At 36.1% G+C, this 25,435-nt stretch overlaps 1 protein-coding gene and 1 long non-coding RNA gene across 3 annotated transcripts in view; one reads left to right on the top strand and one right to left on the bottom strand.

Annotated features, from left to right (window-relative positions):
* Positions 1–4,970: 4,970 nt before the first annotated feature.
* drd2a (dopamine receptor D2a) overlaps positions 4,971–25,435 on the bottom strand; it is a 51,788-nt gene continuing 31,323 nt past the window's right edge. For both annotated transcript variants that reach the window (XM_008425671.2, XM_017308404.1), the window contains exons 3-8: positions 19,984–20,093; positions 11,710–11,846; positions 10,486–10,694; positions 9,034–9,120; positions 7,799–8,183; positions 4,971–5,440 (exon numbers count right to left, since the gene is read on the bottom strand). In XM_008425671.2, the coding sequence (XP_008423893.1) occupies positions 5,244–5,440; positions 7,799–8,183; positions 9,034–9,120; positions 10,486–10,694; positions 11,710–11,846; positions 19,984–20,093 (1,125 nt within the window). In that variant the 3' untranslated portion in view covers positions 4,971–5,243. The remainder of the gene's footprint in view (positions 5,441–7,798; positions 8,184–9,033; positions 9,121–10,485; positions 10,695–11,709; positions 11,847–19,983; positions 20,094–25,435) is intronic.
* LOC103474583 (uncharacterized) lies at positions 19,792–22,235 on the top strand. The gene is made up of 3 exons (XR_535205.2): positions 19,792–19,879; positions 20,633–20,757; positions 20,838–22,235. It is a non-coding gene; the product is annotated as an uncharacterized LOC103474583 (long non-coding RNA).

Genomic DNA, 25,435 nt, shown 5'->3' with positions numbered 1-25,435 from the left:
ACGTGCCTCACAAACAACATCTGGACGTTTTGTGGGCACATTAGATCAAAAATGAAACTATTTAATAGAAGGAGTGTTTCTCCTACAATATCTGGGATTAAATCATACAACATTTAATAAAAAAAAACATTAAACTGATTACATGACAAACCAGTGTTACCATGATGCCGTTAGGCTCCTTTAGGGCTCTGGTGACTTCCTGTCATTGATGGAACCATTAAAACTATTGGAGGTGACCTTATGGCATACCATACAAGTTATGCTTGTTACATCATACAACGCAGTTAAACTAAAACAATTCAACGAAGAGGAGAGGGACACATTTTTACACAGCAACACATTAAAATATTCCTGTCTAGTTATTAGTTAAACACTTGATTACAGTCATTTCATTTTGTCTCTCACTAAATTAAATCACCATTTGAAAACTGATATTTGTGTTTACTGAGTGTATCTGTGTCTACTATTTGAATCAGTACGATTAAAAATAGCTAGTTGTGAAGAAAAAAGGCAAAAGAAACCTGAAAAGGTGCAAATACTATTTTCATCACACTGTAAACACTTTTGAAGCTCTCTGTCTCCAGAGTAAAGAACAAATAAAGCAACTCTGTTGTAGAAAAATTCAAGAACAAGTTGAAGAGATTCAACAAATAAACACAGCTACATTGCAAGCAATAAGGCGGCATTCATCTCTACATTACCGACCAGAAGTGCTTCTCTGAGCCTCAGGTCGTTTTGTGTTCGAGCCTGACCTTTTCGAAAGGAGTATTAAAAGCATTATTCTGAAGTGTCACATTTTCTATCCTCTTGTGCAGCTTCAGACCTTTTGCCTCAACAGACACTGGGTTATGTAATGGGGATGGACCAGTGCAAACGCTTTTGACATTGACTGGGATGATTAAAAAAAAATCTTGTGAATGGAAACAGCTTAATGCGAGACAAAGCTATTACAAAGTAATGCAAAGAAATATCACGCAAATGGAAAATGCATTTGTGCCATACAGATGTCATGAAATTGCTGAGTTGAGTTGAGCAGAACTTTATTGTACCTTTTATACCTTTTTTTTTCTTTTTACACAAGAAATGACTTGTCTTGCACTTTTTAAGCTCTTGGCTTCTTTCACAATCTCACTCTGTAGTCAGTATATTTCTGTTCCCTGATTTTCATTTCAGCATTACTCTTGCTGTCATCTTTTACTTTCTTAAAATCATAAAGCTTTGCTGCTTTGTTTTTTAAAAAATTTCACCCGCTTTAGTTTTTTTGTTTGTTTCTGAGTTTTCTAATATGAATTAATTTCTCAGAATCTCATATTGCATTTATTCCTTATTGGGGCAGAAAGTTGAGAATAAAAAAAAGGAAAAATTCAGATCAGATATAAATACAATTAATTACCATTACATAATCAAACATGACGGCAAAGAGATACTACATGTCGTCAGATCAAGATGAAAAGATTCAAAACACACACTTAGCTTTTTTCTTTTATTTTCTCTTTTCTTATCATGTAAAATATTAGCAAGACCTTTTGCAAAACCTATAAAGTGAGCAGTCTGTGAACATTATAACACATTGCACAGTGATGTTATGAGTCTGTGCTGAACATTATTTGAAAGCTGTAAGCCTTTTTTAAAGTGCATAAAATAACTTAATTACTTAACTAAATGTACAGAGTTAACAAAAGCCTTTATCCTATTCAGACTCCCAGCAGTTTTTCTTGACATGTTTCACAGTATGAAATGTACTGTGGGGATGAGGGAAAAACACTGACTGGAGACTAGAGGCAGAAGGAAAACGGATGATTGACATAACAAAGGCTTTCATATGGACCCCATGTTTCACGCTGCAGCCTCTTACTTCATTCACAGCAGACTGCCAACTCTTCCATCCTTGTTTCTTCACCCCGTCTTTGATATTCTGCTCAGAAGACCCGGCGATGCAGAGTGCAACATCATAAATGTTGTAGAGAGAAGTATCACAGCCAGGTCATGTGTCATTTCATCATGCAGCATTTAAAACTATGTTTGGGACACATTGGGTCCAGAAAGAGGAGGTGTGAGCGCCGTAGCTAAAAACAAGAAGAAAGGAGCTTTAGTAATCCTTTAACTGGAGCCCTGAGGGCTTAAGGGGAACTGACGCCTGGAACTGAATTGCCAACGTTCTAACGTTCCCCTAATAAGATCAGAAATTCAATCAGAAGCACGGCCAGCACTGCAGCAGCAGCAGCAACAGAGGCGTCAACAACCAGGCTGTTGATGGACAGAAGAAAAATGAGCAGAAAATGATTGAACTTCTATTACACCTTCAATAAGTTGTAAAGAGTAATCGCTTAACCTAACTAATATTAGAGATTTATATTCAACACACTAAAATATTATTGAAATGTCCAATTGTTTCATTATCTCAGTTCACTAAATGTAACACATTATTAAATCCACAGTGTCTTTACATTTGTTAATTTTGATGATTTTTCACTAATAAAATGATTTAATATTTAAAATTACAATAATAAATCAGACCAGAACAAACAGCAATGTTGGCGTAATGTAAAGTATTTTTAACACTAAATCAAAGCCTTTTATTTTCAAAATGTATTGTTAATGCAGCGTAATGCATTCTCTAATTTAATGAATATGACTATACAATATATGTGTTGTCTGTCTGGTTGTGTCAGTATAAACTGCTTTTAGTCATCACTCACACGGTTACACTAGTACTATGGTATTTTGTACTTCCATTAGGGTCTCTTACTGCTTCTTGAATGGGCGCAAATGCTAAGGAAATCTAACTGTTTTCTGACAATAAATTAATATTTTTGGTACCTGTAAAATTAACTGTTTCGAGAACATCCCAAATAATAATGTCACAGTCGGTTAGCTGGTTGTGCAATGGCTGCTGGAAAAGACAAGTGTTTTGTTGTCGACTTGCCACTCAGAAACTGCTTGCTGCATCGTGGATAGTTGTGCAGAGGGCTGTAATTTTTCTGCTTCTCAGTCAAAGCATACCACCTTGCACCAGCCCTGCATGACAGACTAAAACCACTGCACTGAGAATAATTTCTTTATAAAATGTTGACATTTGATCATTTTTTTAATTTTAGCTTTATATGTTCTATAACATAAAGATCGAAATATTTTTAGTATTTTTTAATAGAATATCGATATGCATTTTTATAATTGCCAATTTTTAGCATAAGAACGCTGGGTTCCAACTTTGGCAGGCCCTGTTTACATTTCTTCAGATGTTTTCTAGCATGTGCTCCTATTATTGTTTCAAATTGCAGATGACGTTTTTCCTTAAAAATATAATTTAACCTGAGATCATTGACATATTTGTTATTCTAGATAATATTTGGGAATGTATTCTGGAATTTTTATGAGAAACTATTGTTTCTATATCAATTCTTGCAGTTGGGTCTTGATCAGAAAAGAAAATTAAATCGGCATTTACAGTTTTTAATGGAAAACTAATTTTCATACTTAAATACTGTAAAATCACATCATCTTAAATGCTGCCACCTCTCTTAGCATAGAGATGCTTAAATACATATTGGCTCTTACTGATAATGTCTTTAAGGCTGTACAGAATATATTGAAAATGTGTCACTCCAAACAGCATTCAGTGATTTATTGCAGCAGCTTTTGTTTCTGTTGCATCGACCTAACCTCATTCTTCTCACTTGCAGAGCCCCTGGGGGGCCACTTTGGGGTTTACACACATCCAAATAATTAAACCTGGGAGCTGCAAACTCCACATACAGGTCATTAGTTTGCCATAAAACAACTCAGCTGCAGCAACGCAAAGCCAGCTACATTAATCAAACAAAGACTACCAAACATTGACAGTTTTAAGTTATAATTTAGCTTGTATTGACACATACAGCAAACAGCGACATGTGCGTGGCACTTAACTATGCATTTTATTTTCATTTATTGGAGATCTTTTGCTATTTTTTGTAACATACATTTCATGAAAAGTCAAGTAGAGGAGCAGTGTAGCATGCATCACTTTTCCATTGCAGGCATATATTCACAGGTAATGTGTTATGAAAACTATGTACAATACAGAAAATGAAAATAATATTTATAATAATAATAATAATAATAATAATAATAATAATAATAATACATGCATCTCAATAAATAAAATATCAAAAGATTAATTCTGTCAAAATATAAATTCAAAAAGTGAGACTCAATTATAGTCACTACAGAAAAGAGCAATACAGCCCCAACATTTATTTCTGCTAATTAATATGATTATGGCTTTCAGCTGATGAAAACCAAACATTTTGTTCTACAAATTATTTAAGATTGACCGTGTAGTATTCTATCCTAGCAAACGTAGGAAAAGTTCAGTAGAAGGAGAAAATGTGCAGCACTTGGTGTTTTAGTAAAATGAATATGGCATCACTCTGTTATTGAGTTTAACCTGACTTAAACTAAACAGAGTAACTGCGTAGTAGCTCAGATAAAGTATTGTGGACTTTACTTTTTTAGTAAACCACAATTCTTAAAAAGTGAATTTCAGGTTTTTATCATTTGCAAACCATAATAATTAAAATGATCAGAAATAAATACATAAAACATATCACTCTGCATGTAATGAATTTATGAGTTTCACTTTTAGAACTGAATTAATGAAAGAAATTAATTTCTCAATGATATTCTGATTCATTAAGATACGATATCAGGTTATTTATAAAATGCTAAATTGCAAATATTGGCATCGTCACATTGTACAGTAAGTAAATCCTCCCTATTCCCAACACATTCCCAACCCGTAAGAGATTCCAAGAGTAAGACCGGATGCATCGATATCAACACTGCAATGAACACTGACGTCGTGGCTTTTCCGTCGTGGAAACATGGAGTACGCACACAATAAATAGCAGTATGCTACTTGCATGTGTGTGGTATACACAGATGGCTCCTTACATAACACACACAATGATTTTAGAGATTAGTGTTAGTTTTTTTTTTTTTCTCTCTCCATAAACAGATCATTGTTACAGACTTTTCTTGTTTTACATTCAGTTATCTGGAGAACAGGACTCCACAAACAAACTCACACACACACACACACACATAATCAACGCGCCTTCCAAAAAGACACTGCCAGTTTTTTAGTAATTGTTCAGTTTTTCCCCCCATGTGGTGCATTTTCCTTTCACAGGATGAGGTATTTGCCAGACCCTTTATTTTGTGCCCTCTCCCTCAGTCTGATCTGTAAGGGATGCGGCAGCTTAGCAGTGCAGGATTTTAATGAACGCCTTCCTGAACTCGATATTAAAGGTGGTGTATATGATGGGATTTACAGCACTGTTCACGTAGCCCAGCCAAGTGAAAGCGTTGTACATCTCAGCGGGAACTTTGCATTTGGTGCAGTGGGTGTTCAAGATATGGGTGATGAAAAATGGCAGCCAACATATGATGAATACACCTGAGGAGATAATAAGAGAGAAACAATGTAAGTGAGAGAGAGAAAACAAAGTCAAGGCCTTGCTGTATATTAGACCTGAATATGGGTTTGCAAACAAAAGTTGCTCTCAGAGCACAGAAATCATTACTGTTTCTTGCATCAGTTTGATTTCTTTTTTTTTTTTCCTTTTCGTATTATTCTAAAACATGCTCACCCAGGCAGCCAACTACATGTTGGAGACTTAAGACAAAAATGTAGAACAGCTCAGTGACAAAATGTCCTGTTGCTAATTAGAACCTAAATAACAATTTAGCTATCAGTTTCAAGCTGTGTTCCCTAAGAGGTTTGATTAGAACTGCTTGAGTCTAAAAAAAGTATTTAGTCACCATTATTTTTGCTTAATACTGAAATCAGGACGACTCATCAAAACAATTTTATGCTTGAAGATCACTTAACAACCTTAAATATGAAGTTTAACAAGATATCTTCTAGTCAGACATATTATATACATTAAGATAACTGATAAAGCTTCTTCTTTTTCAAATTCAATAGTGAAATTAGCAATTGTGGCATTTCACAATCTGAATTAAAAAAATTTTCTCATAATTTTTTAACGCAAGTAAAATGCAAAATAAATAATTGATTGAAATAAGTAAACATGACTTACTTATTTCAATCAAACAAACAAATTTGCACTAAATTTAGTTTAATACATTTCTTCTAGGAAGGCTTCCCAGAAAGTTTAAACTAGGATGTTTCAAGACATTTTAAAACTTTTAGCCAAGTGCATTGTAAGATCTGTTTGCTCTACTTCATACCAAAGTTGTTCATTCAGGTTGTGGTCAGTACAATCCAAACTGGGACATCTATGTTTTTATGTACATTGTTTGCAGACATATTGTTACAGGAATGAGTCAGGAATGTCAAGGTATGCTCTACAATATAGCTCGTCCTGCACCAATTTTCAGACAAGAGGTAGTGCAACTACCGAACATAATAAACTTGACCAGTGGACAGACAAACCAGACAGACAGCTATGATTAGTCCAATTTCTCCCCTGCCTGAAGGACACCTGAGTTTTCAAGGTCTGTAGATATTGGCTACTGAAAGTTTGTACTTCTGCTCATGCGTTCACACTGCAGCCTGAAGTGACCCAATTCCAATTTTTTTGACGTAATGCGACCTGTATCCGATTTTTTCATGACAGTCTGAACAGCACAGGTTGGATTCTTTTCGAGTGCAACCCGGGCCACTATCCGATACGTATCCAATTCAAATGCGACCTAACGTCCAGGTCGCATTCATCCGACCACTGATACTGATACTCAACAAATGTCACTATTTTGGATCCTGATACGCGCGAAAATCAACTATGACAGACTATAATAAGGATTAAGTTGTTAATATTCTACTCCGGTCGGACAGCAATTTCAAATATGTAAGCTAAGCTCCACCGTTAGCCTCCATGTTAACTTCTGCAAACACAGAGCACTTCTTTTTATGGCGGTTGGCAGAACACTGAGAACGCTGACGCTATTGCGCCCTCTACTGCGCATGCGGGTCACTTTCAGGTTGGTTGCCCGTTCACACTGAAGAACACATACAGTGTGGCAATGTGAACGGTCACGACAAAAAAATATCTGATTTGACAAAAACATCAGAATTGGGTCACGTCAGCTGCAGGCAACAAACACAGACACATTTCTGTAACTTAACAGTTTTATGCCTGAAAGAACCTGAGCAGCAAGAAGTTGATTAGCAACATAAAAACGTAATGTCTTCCAATCAAATAATGCACCACTCTTTAGTGTGGAAGACATTATTATGAGAAGAATAAAAGTTAGCTATATTTAGTATCATGAGGTATTAAAAATGAAACAGGAGGGGAAATTTCCGAGAGAACTTGTCATTCAGACTGACACAGTTGGGTGGTAAGACACCTGTGGAGCTGCATGCAAGACTGCAAGATGTGTTTTATCCCTTTGAGCCAAACTCTGTCTGTTATGGAGCTTGGTGGTGAGAAATGCTGGCAGTGTTTCCAAACTCTTTGTTAAAGTTAAATAGTCTCTCTGTACACAGAGGCGATTGTTGGTAAGCTCAACCATGCTAATTACGCTTAATTAACACCAATAGAAATCGCTGAAGAGTGATTTGTTTTGAAATATCTATTTAACTGCAGGGCTGTACAAACTGATTTCTCACATATACAGTTTGACACGCTTGTTGGATCTAATCTAATTAACATCTGATCATGACAGCAAGGCTGCTTAACATTAGATTCAGTAACTTTAAAAACTCTGACAGCCCTACACAAAAACTGAGAACCTTAGCCCCAAATAAACAAAAAAATAAAAGACACATGAAGTCGATGAAGCGTACCGAGGACAATGGCTAACATCTGAGTGGCTTTCTTCTCTTTCTGTTGGGAGATCTTCCTCTTGCTCATGTTTTTGACAGAGGATTGAGTCTTGCCATTAGGTAGCGCCTGTGTCTGGAAGGCTTTGGCTACAACTGGTGCTGGGTCAGTCAGGGCCTCCTTGCGCTCGCCGTTCTTTTCTGCTTTGTGGCCGTCCTCGGGGGGTGTGGGAGGCGTGGAGGTGGGGCTAGCGTTGGCCTTGTTGGGCATTAGCTGCTGGTGGCTAGTGGCCGGAGTGTCTCCAAGGGCACTGTGTGTCTGATGTCTTTGCCTCTGGCTGGTGCCGCTGTTGTTCAGCTCATCCAGCTCCAAGTCATCCCCATCGGTGGCAGCTTCTTTGATGAAAATCTGAAGTTCAAGACAAGACAAAGCAGGATGTCATTTATCATTTGAAGAAAAGGGTAACATTAAAAGTAGGATATAAAAAATATCTACCGCTTTGTGCAAAGGTGTGGTGTCATTTTTTCATATTTCGTGTCCAAGAATCCAGCCTTCTTTGTCACATTATTAAATTAGCCTTGAGCAATATTTCATGGAGCTTTTTGAGGTGCTTGGCCCGGGGCCAAGGGAAAAGTTTGGATTTCTAGAATTTATTTCTTCATATCTTGTTAAAAAAAATATTCTGCTTGAGAATATTTAAATATTAAGTCAAGTCAAGTTCATATGTGTATCACATTTTAGCAGAGAGAGGTACTTCAAAGTTGCTTTTCACAATAAAAGCAAAATATAATAATCAAATATGTTGACAACAGCAAAAAAGCAACAAACATTAAATTTAGACAAATTATGTTGTTATGAATCGAAGGCAGCTCTAAAGAATTGGGTTTTTAGGTTATTTTAAAAGTTTTGTATAAGAGTGAACATACTTTATCAGTAGTGCCTACTGGGTCTACAAGTGTCATATGAATGACAATATTGACCACAGATAATTATTGATGGGTAATGTTTGTAATGCACTGGAAGCTGTTAACACAACGTTATCTTCAGGTACGCAAATTAAAAATTTAAACATGTTTCATACAACAGGAAGGCCTTTAGAAAGTAGAGTTGGATTAAAAAAAATAAATGCTGACTAATTAGGAACATATTGACTCAACAGCATTAGTTGCAAGTCTAGTGCTTTTTCCAAAAAGCAGAATCTTGAACAGAAATGAGACTCAAGCAATTTTTTAAAAAGTGACAGAAAAAGAGAAGATACCACTTTTTTCTTGTTGGCAGGTAAGCTTCCATTGGACTTCACAATCATGGTGCACAACCTTACATCTTCTGGATGAGTGCACTTATCCTGCAACAGAAACAGCTGTGTGAGGCCAGGAGAGGGTACGATGTCAAAACCCCGACTAAAGGGCTGTCTAAGAACAGACAGGCAAATAATAGAGGATGTGAGGTCAGATATGATGACAGTGTTTTAGTTTTTTGTGGGGTGAGTGGGAAAGGGAGGGTGTTGTTTCGCAATAATAGGATCTTTCAATTGATTTGGAAAAAATGAAACTTCACAGAAAAGTAATACGTTTATTTTATTACATTGTTGTGGCCATTTCTGTAAAGTTAGCAAATTGTAATTTCTACGAATTTAGTTTTTCTATTTTTGAAAGTTAGAATTTATTTAAGTTAGTTTAGATCCAAAATCTGTAGTTAATTTGTATATTTGAGTTGATTAGATTATGCTGGTAATTGGTTAGACCCTCCCATTAATTTGAGTAATTGAAAACACACCGGGTGCTTGGTGGAGGCATTGTTTGGCAAATGTTTGGTGTGTGGACGGGAGGTTTTTTGTAAATGATTTTTTGACCACTTTTCACTTTTTCGTACTTGAAACGTCACATTAAGTTTACTTTCGTTTTTGGCTAATTTATAGGACATTTTTGGTAATTATTTTGTCGCTAATTTTTTACAATAAATAACGAATATATTTTTTCAAACAAATTAAGTCGGAAAGTGCGTTCAAATTAAACCACCTGTTAAGACCCACGGCCTTTGTTGGAATATTGGTTTTTGGAAACTGGAAGGCCGCGACATCCATGTTATATTCATATATATTATCTATATTTGATTGGCAGACCAGTTTGAGGCTGCGCATAATGAGAATCAGATTAAAAGTTTGTTTCGAAACAAGAGTTCCTGCAAGTTTCTTTATGTTGAGAAAATCAATAGCCACTAAATGAAAATGTACATTACATTTAATCCATTTTAATAACTAACCATGCTAATGCACATTTACCATTGCATCCTCATATGCATAAACTACTGTCAATTATAGCACAACTTTTGCTGAAAATTTAAGTTTGATGTAAATAATAATAATAATAATAATAATAATAATAATAATCTGGTCCCACTTCATGTTTTTATTTTTGTGAATTGTTGCAATTGAACTAAATGCCAACTGCAGACAGCCTGTTTTAAAACTGTCAGATGTAATTGAGCTGCAAAGATTACTGATTTGCAGAGGCATGTAAATTTCAAGTACAGGATATTGTCTGCACCCGCATGTTTACGTTAAATAATGTGTGGAGAAACTGTTGTTTCAAAGCGGTAAAATATCACATAAAAATAAAGAGCTCTCGCGTAACAAAGACGTAACTCATTCATATTGAATCAATAAAGCTGCCAAGCTGCAAACAGGAGCCATAATTTCGAAGCCGCTCACCCTCAATGAAGTTGCTACATCGGTGTCAGCAGGCTGACACACACGCCGCTTTGGCTTTGTGTTCACACGTTTTCTGCGCTTCCTCAGGACCACATAAATTTGCACATAAACCAGCAGAGTAATGATGAAGGGTACGTAGAAGGACACGATGGAGGAGTACACCACGAAGGCAGGGTTGGCGATGACACAGAGAGACGCGTCGCGGGTTGCTGTGGAGACAAGCGCAAGGTGAATGACAAACTTCAGGCTGCATGTCCTGAAGAGAGGAAGACATATGTGCTTAAACTGGGGGTTGTTTTTGGTTATAAAAATCAAATTACTTTTTAAACACTTGTCTGACTCGCTGCAAAGATGCTGCAGCTTAAAATTGTTGCAGCTTGCTCAAAGCAATGGACAGACCAACCACATAGACAGGTTGTTCCCCTAATTTTTCCTCATAAAACTGGACGTAGGTTTTGGGTTTGTATTGCGTCCAGTTTGCTGCCACTGCTGAATTGCTAATTTCACTGTCGTCCGGGGTTTTGCCAGCAAAGAGGTTCCAAGAGTCCAGAATGTGTGAACATAGTTAAACATGCTGGACCAACTGGTGGTGTTAAAAGGGCAAAAAATATATGAAAACCAGCAAATAATCTAATCTTTTGTTTACATTTTATCCTGGAATCTTTAAATCTGTCCGTAAAGATCATGAGTTCTAAACATGCTTCAAATGAATAAGATTCTGTAAAAAAAAAATCCAATTTATATTTTACACAATTGAACCCATGACTTAGACCTAATTGTTTCTATTGACTGAATGCAGTAGCATACACACACGAGCCCTATATTGGCTTTATTCTGTTCTTTATTCTGGGAGTTACATAATTATCAATAGTTAGTTAATGCATGCGAGCCTACAAGTGCTAAATATTCAGCACTTCAGACTTATTGTAAATAACTTGACGTTTAGCCTGGTGAAACAAAGGTTTGACTGACTGCAACTAAATATTAACCAACCTGAAGGACAGAGGTTCAGACGACATAAGGCAAATCTTGCAAGTAAAAGCTTGTTAAAAAATTACACTAGTGTTTCTATAAATGGCTGCCCAGCACTGACATTAGTTTGTAGAGTGAAAATGTTTACACCTGATGCCATGTAGAACTATTGCTGCCTGCGTAAAAGTCAGACAAATACGCAAAATACATGACAGTGACCGTAGAGAAGATTTGTATTCAACTCCCTCTTACCTGTGTTATTGAGGCCAAACAGCAGGGGACATGATATAGCAAAGGAGAGAACCCAGACAACAGAGATCATTACGGTGACTCGTCTCCTGGAGCTGTAGCGCGTGTTGTACAGCATCGGCATTGCCACCGCTGTGTATCTAACATGAAAGCAAAGGGGGAAAAAAAAACACCATATTATCATGTAGCCAGACACCTTTTTACAGTACAACATTAATAGCCTATGGGGAAAGTTAGAGTCAGCTACTTTGCTACGAAATAAAGTATGCATATGCACTACAACAACAAGCCCCCCTTTTTTTCTTTTCTTTACAGAAAAATAAAGTGTTTGTACACACGCATACATTCCTCTTATCCTTTATTGTAAGTCCTCTAAGGTAAAACTGAAACTAAATTTAAATTTCTTGTTTGTGCACGAAATCTGAAATTCTCCATTGTTTTATTATGTTCATCCTTCTGCTACCTGCTTGGTTTTTTTTTTTTTTTTACTTGGTGGGATTTTTTGTGCCTGAAGCGCAGTAGAGAACATGAAGTCCGCAAGTGGGTTAAACTTGAAATGTTGCCTGTCATTTGTGATCAGATCCTTTTGGATGTCGGACTGGCCCTTTGGAAACATTCTGGTGCTGCAGGCTTCAGTTCACATCAGAATGAGAAACTGTAAAGCACAAATTTGTTTTTTTCATGTCGGAAGAACGACCTTATCATTTAACCTTGCCCCGTTATTTGACCTTATTAGTGCACTTGTAGTAAATACCAGGAAATGAACGGCATTTTACTGTGTGTCATTCACTGATTTGTTGACCACATAAAGAGTCTTCATGCATAAAGTCAAGTAGTTTGGGCTTTTTTGGAGACTAAATACCATTGATGTGATACATAAAATAAATAAATGTTTCCTGCTTTCATAGTTACATAATGAAATAAAAATGGAACAATATAACAATGTGTCATAGGTAACACCCTTAGAAATTGAATAAAACAAAATAAAACCTCTTTTAAAGAAATATATTCCTGTTTATAAATGGTTTTATTGATTAATTTCTTACGTAAATGATATAGTAAGAGAACAATACACATTTAAAGATTATGCACACTTAATAATATGAAAGGAGAAATATAGCTTCAATATTATTTATCAGCGGGCTGCACAGTGGCGCAGTTAGTAGAGCTGTTGCCTTGCAGCACGAAGGTTCTGGGTTCGATTCCCGGCCCCGGTCTTTCTGCATGGAGTTTGCATGTTCTCCCTGTGCATGCGTGGGTTTTCTCCAGGTACTCCGGYTTCCTCCCACAGTCCAAAAACATGACTGTTAGGTTAATTGGCCTCTCAAATTGCCCCTAGGTGTGAGTGTGTGTGTGCATGGTTGTGTGTCCTGTGTGTCTCTGTGTTGCCCTGCAACAGACTGGCACCTGTCCAGCAGGGTGACCCCGCCTCTCACCCGGAACATTAGCTGGAGATGGGCACCAGCAACCCTCCCAACCCCACTGAGGGACAAGGGTGTAAGAAAATGGATGGATTACTTATCAGCCACAATCCATCTAAAGATGGTAAAAAAGAAACAGTCCAGTAAATGAGTCTATTCATTTATCCAACGAATTCAGACCCATCATTTATTAACTCAAATATTAAAGAATATAAACGCCGTAAGAGCATCAATATCGGCTCCTTTCTGACAGAATGTGGGAGTTCCTGAAAACGACAGGGTCTTCACTAATCCCATGCAGACACACACCCATCTGGAACCCTGACACCTAAAAAAAATCGGATTCACTTCCCAAATTTAGAGGTGTAAAGGATGGAACTTGCAAGAACAGATTTTATCCAATTTAGCAAAAAATAATTATACAACACCAGACTGACAAGAATACATTCTTAGAATAGCAATGAATTAAATATAAGTAAAAAAAAACAAAAAACATTTAGCCTCAATAAAGTTGGGTTGTTATTGCTAACAAATGTATTATAGTTCCTTAATCTCTGATTTTTGGTCATTCTGTTTGGTTTTTAAAAGCTACCGACCCCTGTAGTAAGACTAAAATGTTATAAAATGCTTATGTGCAACATCAAAACTACATTAGGTTTATTTTGAACATATATAAGATGACATCAGAAGGAAAGCTTCATGATATGGTTCTTAAAGTATTTTTTTTTGTTGGTAATTGCCTTTCATTGAATCAACTTATATACTTTTGGCACACATTCCCGTCCGCCACTCGTCCCCTTAAATGTTAAAATGGCACATGTCCTCTACTTGTACAGCGCTTTTTCTAGCCCAGAGGACTCTAAAGCTCGTTACACAACATTCAGTCGTTCAACCATTTACGCAGACATTCACTCGCTACTACACTGTAGCCACAGCTACCTGGTAGCATTTTGATATAAGCGACCATTAAATACTTGTCTCCATACACACTGATTACTGCATTCCAATTTAGATATTTTTAGGCCTTTTAAGTACATTTATAACATAACATTCTTTAACAAAAGATCAGCGCGCTATTTGGGAATTTGTGGTTGCGTGTTTCTTTTTTTAATTTAATTTATGACTGATAAGAAAAAATACCATTTCATCTACAGTAAGGGACTTTTTGTACATTTATACTAATATAATATATGTACAAGGTTTTTTGAAAGCAAACAAGATTAGAAATATGTCCCGGTAATGCAAAGAAGAAAAGGCTGAATGCCTCTTAAAATATTTTTGAGTGTGTATACAATTTAAAAAGAAAAAAAACATTTCTAAATGAACTTGTACTGAACTTTCATTCAGTATTAAGTTATAAATGTGTCCTATCTATCTGGTAGCAACAGAAAAAAAGATGAAAACACCACCAAGAAATTAATTAGTCTTATCATGAATCATACTTTCTGTGTGTGTGTGTGTGTGTGGGTGTGTGCGTGGGGGTGTGCGTGTGTGTCCTCTTATCACCTCCTACATTAAGACAGTTTCATCTTCTGTTTCTAAATAAGTGACCGGTCATTGTTAGAGAGAGAAAAGACTCAATTCCCCACTAATGTCCTCATCCTTTTTATGATTGCATTCACAGAAGATTTAGCAGCAAACAGTGTTTCGGCGAACACGTTTCATCGCTTCCCAGAGCCGCTAAACTGATAAAAGCACACCTATTTATCCCGAGCTATTACCTGGGCTTTCACAAATCAGTCTCCTATGAGTGGAAACAGAAATACACTGAAGCAAGGAGAGGAAACTTTAGATCAAGTCACACTCATCCATCTTCTTCTTCTTCTTCTCCTGTGTATATTCGCAAATATGCTGCAAGCTTACGCAGTTCAGTGGAAAACAACCAACATGTAAATGCTGAGGCCATTGTCCTCCTGCATGTTAGCTTGCAATTTGCACAAACAGGAATCAACCATGATATTATTCAGATCAACCAGATCTTCTTCCAAATGCGGGAGTCATCCTTCATTCTTATTCACTGCTTTCAATAAGAGCCGGAATCGCCTCCATGTGTGACCGGGCTAGACTTTTTACTTGCCATGTGGACTCCAAACATGCAGCCACGCAGAAAATAATGCAAAATTAAGCAGGGCGGAAATCTATAAAAAGAAAATATGGGGGACGTCTTGCACTTGGAATTGTAATACATATTCTGGAAGTTAACTTAGCAAAAATGACAACGCAGATTTATTCCTAAAAAGTCCAGCTTGAAACCAGCAGGCTCCTGCTGCTCGTGATCTGCTTTAATTTACTGGCACTACTTAATTAAATTGGATAATTTGCAACAACACATCGAATATCGTTGCTGAACAGAATTGAAGGACGGCACACACGTGCCGTATTTTTAATGGCTTTGAGGCTGTTGTTTCAGACGACCATTATATTAAAACACATCCAGCCAAAGATGCTTAACAACTGCAACTGCTAATTTTTCAGAGACAATAAGTCTGTACGTCGAGACAAAGCCATGGCAACTATCGCTACTCCCTTGGCAGCCGGACGAACCTTTACCAATCAGTTTGAATCCAGTTCAGAAAATGAAATGGCCATGTTGGTACGTGGAGCAATATTTCCCTGTTTCAGCATAGACAACCAAAAAAGGACAAAATAATCTTCGAACTTATGTTACAATGTGTTTTGATTTTGTCCTCAGACACTTCTGATTTAGATATAAATATCCTACATCGCAGTATAAAATTTGGTAAGTACAAAAAATCTAAACTGAGACCAAGATCTTTAGTCCAAAATCTCAGAAGAGTTCATAAGCTCTGAGGTACAGGATCTTGCTTTTCTTTTCACTTGTACTGACAAGGTTAGGACTTAAAGTACAGTGTTACTGTTACCCAAGGTAGAAAATGTACTTTAAGAATTGCTATAATCAGTATTGTTCAAGCTCTAAATTTAATTCACCCAGGCCAGAATCAGTTCATTAATATTCACAGTTGAACATCTAAATGGAAATCAGGTTTACACACTACCTCCATGTCTACAGGGGTATGAAATCCAGCACCTTGACATGCTGCTTATGCAAATATTTGTGAAAGAATGGATCACTGGTGCTGCAGTGAGTTTCCTCCTGTGCAACAAATCCAGTTGTTCAATCTTCTCACAACTAACTGTGTGTTAGTTTTAGTGATATTAAAACAAAGGGGAAGAGATTTGGAACAGCAGCAGCCTAACCACAAATTGATATGCCACCATATTCCTTATTTCAAAGAGCACACTTTTTTATTTTAGTACCATTATATTTTAGATTTAAACTTGGGGTTTTGCTGGGCACCTTGAGCTTGATATTCTTCACTATGTTGTTTTTTTCCCTGTATTCCAATTTTCTATTGTTTTTCTCTATTATGCCTCTCCGAAGTAATGTTTGTCTGATCTCCTTTGTTTTCATCATGTAAAGTATTTTTGAAGTGCCCTGTCGAGGAAACGTGCTGCACAAATAAACCTGTCTTGGCTTCATCAACCCAAAAGCAGAACATCTGCATCTTTAGCAGAAAGAACTGCTTGAAAACATTGGTCTGGGTGTAATTAATCTATATCATGTTTGAATTGCTGAACCAAGTTACTGCAATAAATCATTGTTTTTAATAAACCATATGTGACTGTGATGCGAGTTCCACCTTTGTGATCTTCCCACTACTTCGTATATATTCTAGTAGTTCTCTGGCGGATGTCAACCAAGCATTAAAACTGAGAAAGAGTCTTAATCTCACACACATCCACTAAAACAAACCCCCACTTAGACCAGATCTGATCCCCGACAGCTTAGGATAAATGAATCAAAAATCAGCACAACGGGAGAAAATTATGATATTATTAAATTGTTTTTCTTCTACTTGAAGAGAAAAATAATCTTTAATGTAATTTACTAATCACTAGAAATTTGTCATTATATTTCTGATGCTCTTTCTTTCACAGACCTGGTTGTGTCAACCTGGTTTTGAGCTATCTTGAACCACTATCTCAGGAGGAGAATTGCAATCAATAGTTGAGACTTTCTCTTAGTTTGTCTTATTCAAATAAAACATAGAGGGAAAAGAAAGAAAGAAAGAAAAAAAACACTTTTTAGCATCCACTCAGGTCTTAATCTGAGTTCCTGGATGAATTCTCAGATTTTAAGAATTAAAAACCATGACGCAGGTGATGCTTTACTGGGGCTGAAGGAAGTGGTTCGTATAATTTTCTTTTAGTACTACGTTTTATTATGACTAATCAAAATACTCCCTCCAAGTCAGTGATACAGTTTCAATGTGCCCACAATGAATAAGAGTGAAATGTCATCAGATATTTTGTTTACTTCATAACCATGTACCGTACTTTTTAAGCAAATTATATACATTTTGAGTAGATTAAGTTTAAGTTGAATATTATTAATTAAGAGGATAGGTGGTATATCATGCTACTAATAATGACTGATATAACCATCTGGAGTCACTGTAAGGGAACACTGTAGTTAATTTTGACCAGGCTACATCCTTTAACATGCGAACAAAGCAAGTTTCTAGGACGTCCTTCTTATCCACATTTAGAAACTTGCTGTCTCAGATTGATCCTGAAGAAAATAGTCCATACTGTTTGGAAATTTAACAATGAATAATTATAGTAAGTCTAATATAATCAATAAGGAGGCTTTTCTTAGTTTTATTGACATACTGTGATATCATTTAAATTAGAATGTCATACTAAAAGCACCTTTTGAAAATAATAACCTTTGAGGTTGCTATTGCACACTTATTAATTTTAAAATATGCTTAACATCTAGTATTAAACAGCTTGTTTAACTTGGTAGCTTGTTTAACTGCACTAACCTAATGGTCTGATGTAATATTCTAATTGTCATATTTTCATTACATTTAAGTGTAAAATTATCATAATTGACATATATGTGGGTTTCCAACATCCGTTTGTGTGTAATTAATCTATATAATGTGTTTCACATAGTGATAAAGTCCCTGAACTAAACAGGCTTTTCAGTAATGTTCTAATTTATTGAATGAGTCTGCATGATGGCTTCAAAGTATTAAGCTGTTTTATGCCATATCATGTTTTTAATCTGCATACCTACATCATGGAATTCAGCAAAAAGGAAAATACATTCATTTTTATTTCATGTCTTTTCCTTAGATTTTGAAAACGTAAAAGAGTACGCTCTGCGATTAGGCAATTAGAAATCACAGAATGTGTACTGATGCAATTGTTGATGCAACTTGCATGAAACAGTTGAGCAGGACCAGACTATTTAATGACTGCATTTTTTAAGACCATCTGGCTAAAGCTCTGCCATGTAGAAATAGTGTAAATTTAGCACAAAATTACACAAAACCGTGCCAGCTGTTCACACCCCACCGCACTTACCTTTTGTTTATTACAAATAATTATTGATCGACCACATAAAAGAGAGTTTCAAAATCAAATTTTAAAGCAGCTCCAGCCAAACACAACATAGTTTGCTGTGTGAAATTTACTATTGACAAATTCCAAATCAGTGAAAACACATAACTGCAATAAACAAAGCAAAAAACAATGAACATGCACAGTAAAAGCCTACATGACTCTGCTCTGCTGGGATTAAATGGCAGAGAGAAGAGATTGGTTTTAAATGGTCTGACCAGCTCTCATTAAAAAGGCAAGGCAGTTCCTCAGATTAAAGGCCACCACAGAAAGGATTTTGTCACCTCTACCTTTCAGCCTGAATCCACAAAAATCAAATAGAAATAGATTTTTCATCCGCTGTGTTCTGGTGAGAATGTGGGACTTTGAAAGTTCAGTCATGTAAAGAGCTGCCCTTGAATTAAAAGTCTTTTCAAATCAAGCAATGAAATCTTAAACACTACCATAAAACGGGCAGTATACTGTACCAGTGAACTAATGCATCTGAAATTTCGCACAGGACAGGGCGTACACCAGAAATACATTTAATTGTAGCTTTTCTACATGAGGCAATCAGAGCAGTGTACATGTCAAAATAAAGGAGAAGAAAGCCAGGGTTTAACGTAGCTTTGACTTGACGTGGCATTTTATAGCCTGTATTGTTCTGCTGTGTTGTGTTTGTTGGCTGGGTAGCTTTAAAGTGACCCGGGTTTTAGATTAAGGGTCTTTTTATTTGGCTTTTATTTGTTATGTTGCTGGTTTGCAGCCATCTAGATTGTTTGCTTTAGGTTTTTGGTCAGATTTTGTTTTATAAGCCCTAGATTACAGCTCTGCTTGTAAAAGAGATCCAACAACATTTTGTATTATGATCTATGTTTTAGTCATTGTCTTGTTTTCTAAAGCTCTTGGTGTGACTCTTGATTTCAATACCAAAAGATTATGGTTTAGGTTTTGATTGTTGTGATTGGCTGACAAAGTTTCAAACTGAAAACCAGCTGAAGTAAAAATCGTGTATTAATATTTTTTCTCTTTTCCAAAGTTTGAACTCCTTCACGTGATTTTGTCTACAATACAAGATATTTTTTGTAAAAAATGCTTTTAAATTTTTACTGGTAGATACTCTGTGATACCTGACATTTTCACTGGCTTATGCTCTCTTCATAGTTTTTTTTTTAATTTTTAAAAAAGGTCTATTCATGTTATATCTGTAGGACATCTGGTGGTCCCTAATTAAAAACAAATGTTTCATTTTCAGATTGTGTGCAGAGTGAAATTCATGTCTGAAAAGGCCATTTACTCTGTAAATAGACACAACGGCCTGGAGAGTCATGCACCCAGAGGTAGGGATTTATTTTTTTATTATGCAGAAGCTAAATATTTCCATTGATTTCCATGCTGCAATCATGAGTGACCACACTTGGCACATCTACAACGTCAAACTTACCGATCAATGCTGATGGCACATAGATTGAGGATGCTTGCTGTACACATCATCACATCAAGGGTGACAAATATGTCACAGTGGATCTTGCTGAAGCGCCACTCTCCCACTACCTAGTGGGAAAAAAAGACATGGAGCATTCACAGTTTACTGAGTGTCAGCAAAATACATCCACACAAATATCTAACGCAAATATTATACCCTCTTTATTTTCAGAAGAGCAATTGTTAAACATTTGTACATATTTTGATGTATTATTTCCTCCATGGTAAGTGGAAAAGGACCAAAATCAGTGAACAGTTAACATTTTGTAGTTTTATTTCTACTGAAGTACAAACCAAGTATAGTTTCTTGAAAAAGCAAAGAAGTCACAAAAAGAGGAGAATTATAAAGCAGAGTTGACTAAAGTAAAGCCTTTGGCCCCTTGCAATCATTTCTGTGTGGACAATTCTAGAGTCTTAGAGTATTTCAAGTCATCAAAATCATCTAATTTGGAAACAATTTTCTTTTATTTTTGGGGGTTAAAGAACTCCCTTGTAACAAACTCTTGCATGGCTTAAATGTTCGTGATATAAAAATCCTACAACATACATTACAGTTTGTACAGCCTCCTCTCATGAACAACATTGAAACCTATTTATATCTATACCAGAGTTGGTCGCCATGGTTTGGTCAAATGATAAAACCCACATCACCGGTGATGCGCTGACAGCTCGGATTACGCCCACCCCAGCTGGCACAAAATCCTACCTGCTTCCTCCCACAGCTGCGTAAAGGGTAAGGGGGATGCAAGTGTCACGGGGCACCTCCTGCCTCTCTGCTGAAAATTAATCTTTGTCTCAATGATCTGTTTTCAGAAAATTAAGAACCGTCATTTAAAAGCTGTATGTTGATGCGGGCGGGATTACACTACGGAGAACCGTCCAAGGAAGCCATGACTGCCTCACCTCTCAAAGGCTCTTTTATGCTCTAACATCACACAAGCCGTCTGCACTTGACATTTGCCTCCTCTGCATCTCAAAACAATTATAATGCCCTCTGCATTGATTGAGAGTGTGCACTTTTCTGTCGTCACCTGGTTTCCTACTCTGGAACAGCAGCAAGCAGATATATATCAGGATACACTTCTCTCAAAACCCCTTCAACGCAGCTGTTTAATCTTGAATTCTCAGTAGTCTTAGAGCACAAAACAATATGGATATTTAAAATCGAAACAATATGGATATTTAAAGTCGAAGAAGTTCAGAAGAGCATTCGGGATGGTTTAGAAAGGCATATTTTAAAGTTAAGTGGCATTTTACAACCTAATTGCTTAAAAACAAAAGTAACTAAAATGGCAGACATTGATGTTGCTTTTCCAGGGAAACATATTTTGTGATAAGTAGAAATTGATCTAAGTTTATCAGTCTTTATTTAATTTTAAAAGTGCATTGGTATATCAAAACGTTTGCGTAAAGACGGTTGGGAAGTTGTCAGTCTTCAGGATTCGCTGATTTTGAACATGCAAGTAAATAAAAAACAAGATTAGCATATCTGGTTATGGATGATGGTAAAATACCAGCACTGCACAGGTAAAAAGGCGCTGCCTGCTACACAACAGGGAGGTTGGCAGGGCAAAAATTTCATCATAGATGTTTGTCAGTAAATTAAATGTCAACCGTGTTTTTAGGCAGGCCAGCTCCAGTAAAGCTGACACAATTGATGTTTAATCTCTACAAAGTGTATCACTTTGATAAATAAAATTGAACAATCTAAAGCAAAATGAAAGGGAAATCCTTATGCAAACCCATTGAGAAAATGATATTTAAATAATGATCTGACCAACAACGTTATGCAAATATTTCAGTCTGAGAGAAAAGTCATAAAGTGAGGTCTAAAACTTAAAAAATGTCATTTATAAATAATGTCTGTCCACGTTGAAGCTGGATAAAAGAAGTAACTCCCCCATAATGGTGTGCATGTCCGTTTATTAACCCTTTCATTCATGAATTATGATCCTTTGTGTCAGAACTTTTTTCCAATTTCTTTTGATTGGTTAACAAAATTAGGCTTCCATTCTTCAAAATACGCATACATCCTTATCAGGATATCAATAAATGTGGAGAGTACTGTCAATGAATTTGACCACTTCAAAACCAAAATTAGAAGTCTAAGTTAACAAAAAAATTATCTTTTTTAAATTTTAAATACATTTACACATCTTACTGTACAGTTATTTATTTCTCTCAGTTTCTTTTGCATTTACTCTCTGATCATTAAAAAAAAAACAAAAAAAGAAAGTTAAAATTTTGACTTAGTCACCTTGAGGATTAGTGATGCTTGTGCCCGGCTAGTTGCTTCGATATCATTGGTAGAATAAAAGATTTCACCCTCTTCAGTAAGTTTACTAATTATGTTTTGTGAATTCAGACTGACATTAGCTGTGCACTTTTTCTTTGTAAATGTTTGCCCAACTGCTTGTTCAGCTAGCCAGCTGGCAGAAAGAGACACGTTAATGAGACTTTAAAAGGAAATCTATTCAAAGTCGTCCGTACTTGTGATGTACGGCAGGCTGCTTTTAAGCAAACCGTCACTGTAGTTCTCTGTCTTTGAACACTAATTTCAAAACGTTATTCAAATATGCATGAAGGAAGGAAATTATATATATATGGAGAGTTTTTCTTTACTTTAGGATGTACTTTAGAAGCGGGTGGATAAAGACGGTTTCTCACTTGTATAAAAATTGCTTGCGAGGCTCTAAAGCCGGAAAAACTGTTTTGGGTTTGAGTTAAGCTTTAGATGTTACAGTCCACTGCACATCCACACCGTTTGTTGTCCACTTTAAACTCTGCCTGTCAACTTCATATTGCATTTTGCCACACAAAACTAGGCTTTTACAGGCTTTTCTTGGATTTAAGGATTGTAAACTTCCATGTTTAAAAAAAAAAAAAATTAAATCCTGCTTGCACTCAGATGTGTCTCTTGTAATACAATATGCTTTATAAGGCATACCTTTTGATCTATGGGGAAACGTAAGAACTTTATTGTATTTTACAACATAAGGCCTGTGAGGAAAAATTAGGCAGCGGGCCAAATCCAGCTCTTCTGTTTCCCTCACACTACAAAGCACATCTGGGATTACAACCTTTGGACAAACACTTGTGAGAGAAGACAGAAAAGTGTAATCTCCTGCTTTCACATTGACAACGAACAATGTGAATTCAGACACAATACCAAAATACCCTTTGCAACATTGAGGACAAATAATGTGGCAAGAAAAAACAAAACAAAACACAAAAGGAACAAAAGTAAGAACTGGTTGTTTTGCTGTCTGGTCATTTTCTCAGATGTAAAAAGGGAAGTTTGTTGTTGGTTTCTAAGGTGATTCATAACATGGTCACTTAAGGGCTATAGCTATTGCTGTCAGTATCCATGATTGATATGCAATTAGAATTCCAATTTGCAATTGGGAGGTGATTGATAGAGCAGATTGATGGCTCTGGATATAAACACATCCTGCTGTTATGTTCATGAATATTACAGTAATAAAAATATGTTTAGAGTGTTTTGTTACAATGCTGTCATCGCTAGTACAAGTTTAATTTTCATATAAGATGTAGGGCAAGTTATTCTAAAATCATTTGTCATTCATTATCCCATTTGATTTAAAAGTGTAAACATACAAATTCACCTACGTTTGTTTTTCCATAGTTCCTTGCCAATGGACACACGGCAAGTTACAGCTGATCATGCTATGTTAATTCATAGAGTGTGAATTAATATCACTCCGAGTTCAAACAATGTAACAATATTTTCTAAATTGCAATCATAAAGCTGCTCTGAACTCAAAAATAATACATCTCAAAAAAGTCAACACTGATACGAAAGTACGTTTATCCAAGATAAGAGGAGCAACCAAAATGATAATTTCCCTCTGATAATAAGATATAATGAATCCAAATAGAAATGTGAATGTAATTTAGTTTTTACTTTCTCCAGGAACTTACATAAAAAGCTGCACCGCTGCGTAAGCATGTGTGCTGTAGCAGATGATAATTAACATTTATTCTAAGTGTCTTTCCACTAATTCAGATCACGCATAATTTTCCTTCCATGGGCTCCAAAAATCCGTCACAGACGGGGAAAAAAAAGCAAAAACTGTGGTAATTAATGCAAATCTAGCATTTAATAATAAAGGGCAAGTTGAATGCTCTGCCCACCTTCTGTGACTAAATTATGCTAAAACATTATTAACACGAGAGCCTTGGTCACGGACATGGTCAGTGACACCAGAATTAAAAAAAATGCAGGCGAATGATAAAAGAAATCTGGTCTACGCTCCAGGAGCTACCAGATACTCTAAGAAATTTGAGCTTAATGTCAAATACATTAAGCCCCAACAATAATGGACAGTGACCGAATAAATCAAAAACATTTACTGGAGGAAGGTGTGGTGTTGGTAGATCATCTACCAACACAGTGTCTGTCTTTGTTGTTGATTTTGTTTTTTGCAGATAAACTGTATACCTCTGTACGACACATGCAGAGCTCTATACACATTTTCCCTTTTCCATTTTGCCTTTTTTTTGTCTATTTTCCATACATTCACATAAAATTGTATTCTATCCAAGACATACTAACGAAAACAATAAAAGTTAATGTAAAATGTTCTGAAAATGAAATAGTATTTGTTAAAGAAAAAGTTATCCAAAACAACCTGACCATATAAAATTTTTTTTTTAAATGGTAGCAATAATTGACCAGTTCCACTTGCCATTCTGTTTGATTCTGTTTTACATATTTCTTGAATCTATCTTGTTAAACAAAGTACGTTAAAAAGATTTAAAAAGTAAACCATTACTCTTTAATCAAAATTACAAGAACAAATGAAAAAAACTATTAAAATCTGTCAGCCTAAGGTGGGTTAAGAAGACATAAGTAATTGGAAACATTTAAATGTGACAAAAAGGCTAAGAGATATCCAGGGAGGTAAAAACTGTACTAGTTGAATAAATACTTGAGGCTGGCCGGGCTGTGTGTTGTTGGCTTTGTGTGGCGAGTGCTTGTCTCTGTCTCACCTTCAAATTAAGCGCGCCACCCCATCGATAGGCAAACCGTGATGTGAAAAAAAGAAAAGGGCCGTGGAAAAGTGTGGTGTACGAGGCCAGGAGCAAAGAGCAATAGAACAATAGACAGATGGATTTAGACGGTAGCATCTGAAGGCTGAGAAAAACTCCTGAAAAAGTGGTAGCATCTGGATGGATTTCACTGATACTGAAGGCAGTAAAACTGAGAGCAGATTATTAAATTATTAAACTATACATCAGGGTAGGATCAGCAACAAACTAGGGCTGTTGTAAACGATTATTTTAGTAATTGAGTAATCTATAGATTTTTCTTACGATTAATCGAGTAATCGGATAAAAACAATTATAAAATAAAATATTGGTAAATCTTCCATAACACCAGTGTTACT

This window comes from Poecilia reticulata, linkage group LG13, assembly GCF_000633615.1.
Source record: "Poecilia reticulata strain Guanapo linkage group LG13, Guppy_female_1.0+MT, whole genome shotgun sequence".
Lineage (NCBI taxonomy): Eukaryota > Metazoa > Chordata > Actinopteri > Cyprinodontiformes > Poeciliidae > Poecilia > Poecilia reticulata.
The sequence above is the reverse complement of the archived record's forward strand: the minus strand, read 5'-3'. Positions and strand labels throughout refer to the sequence as shown.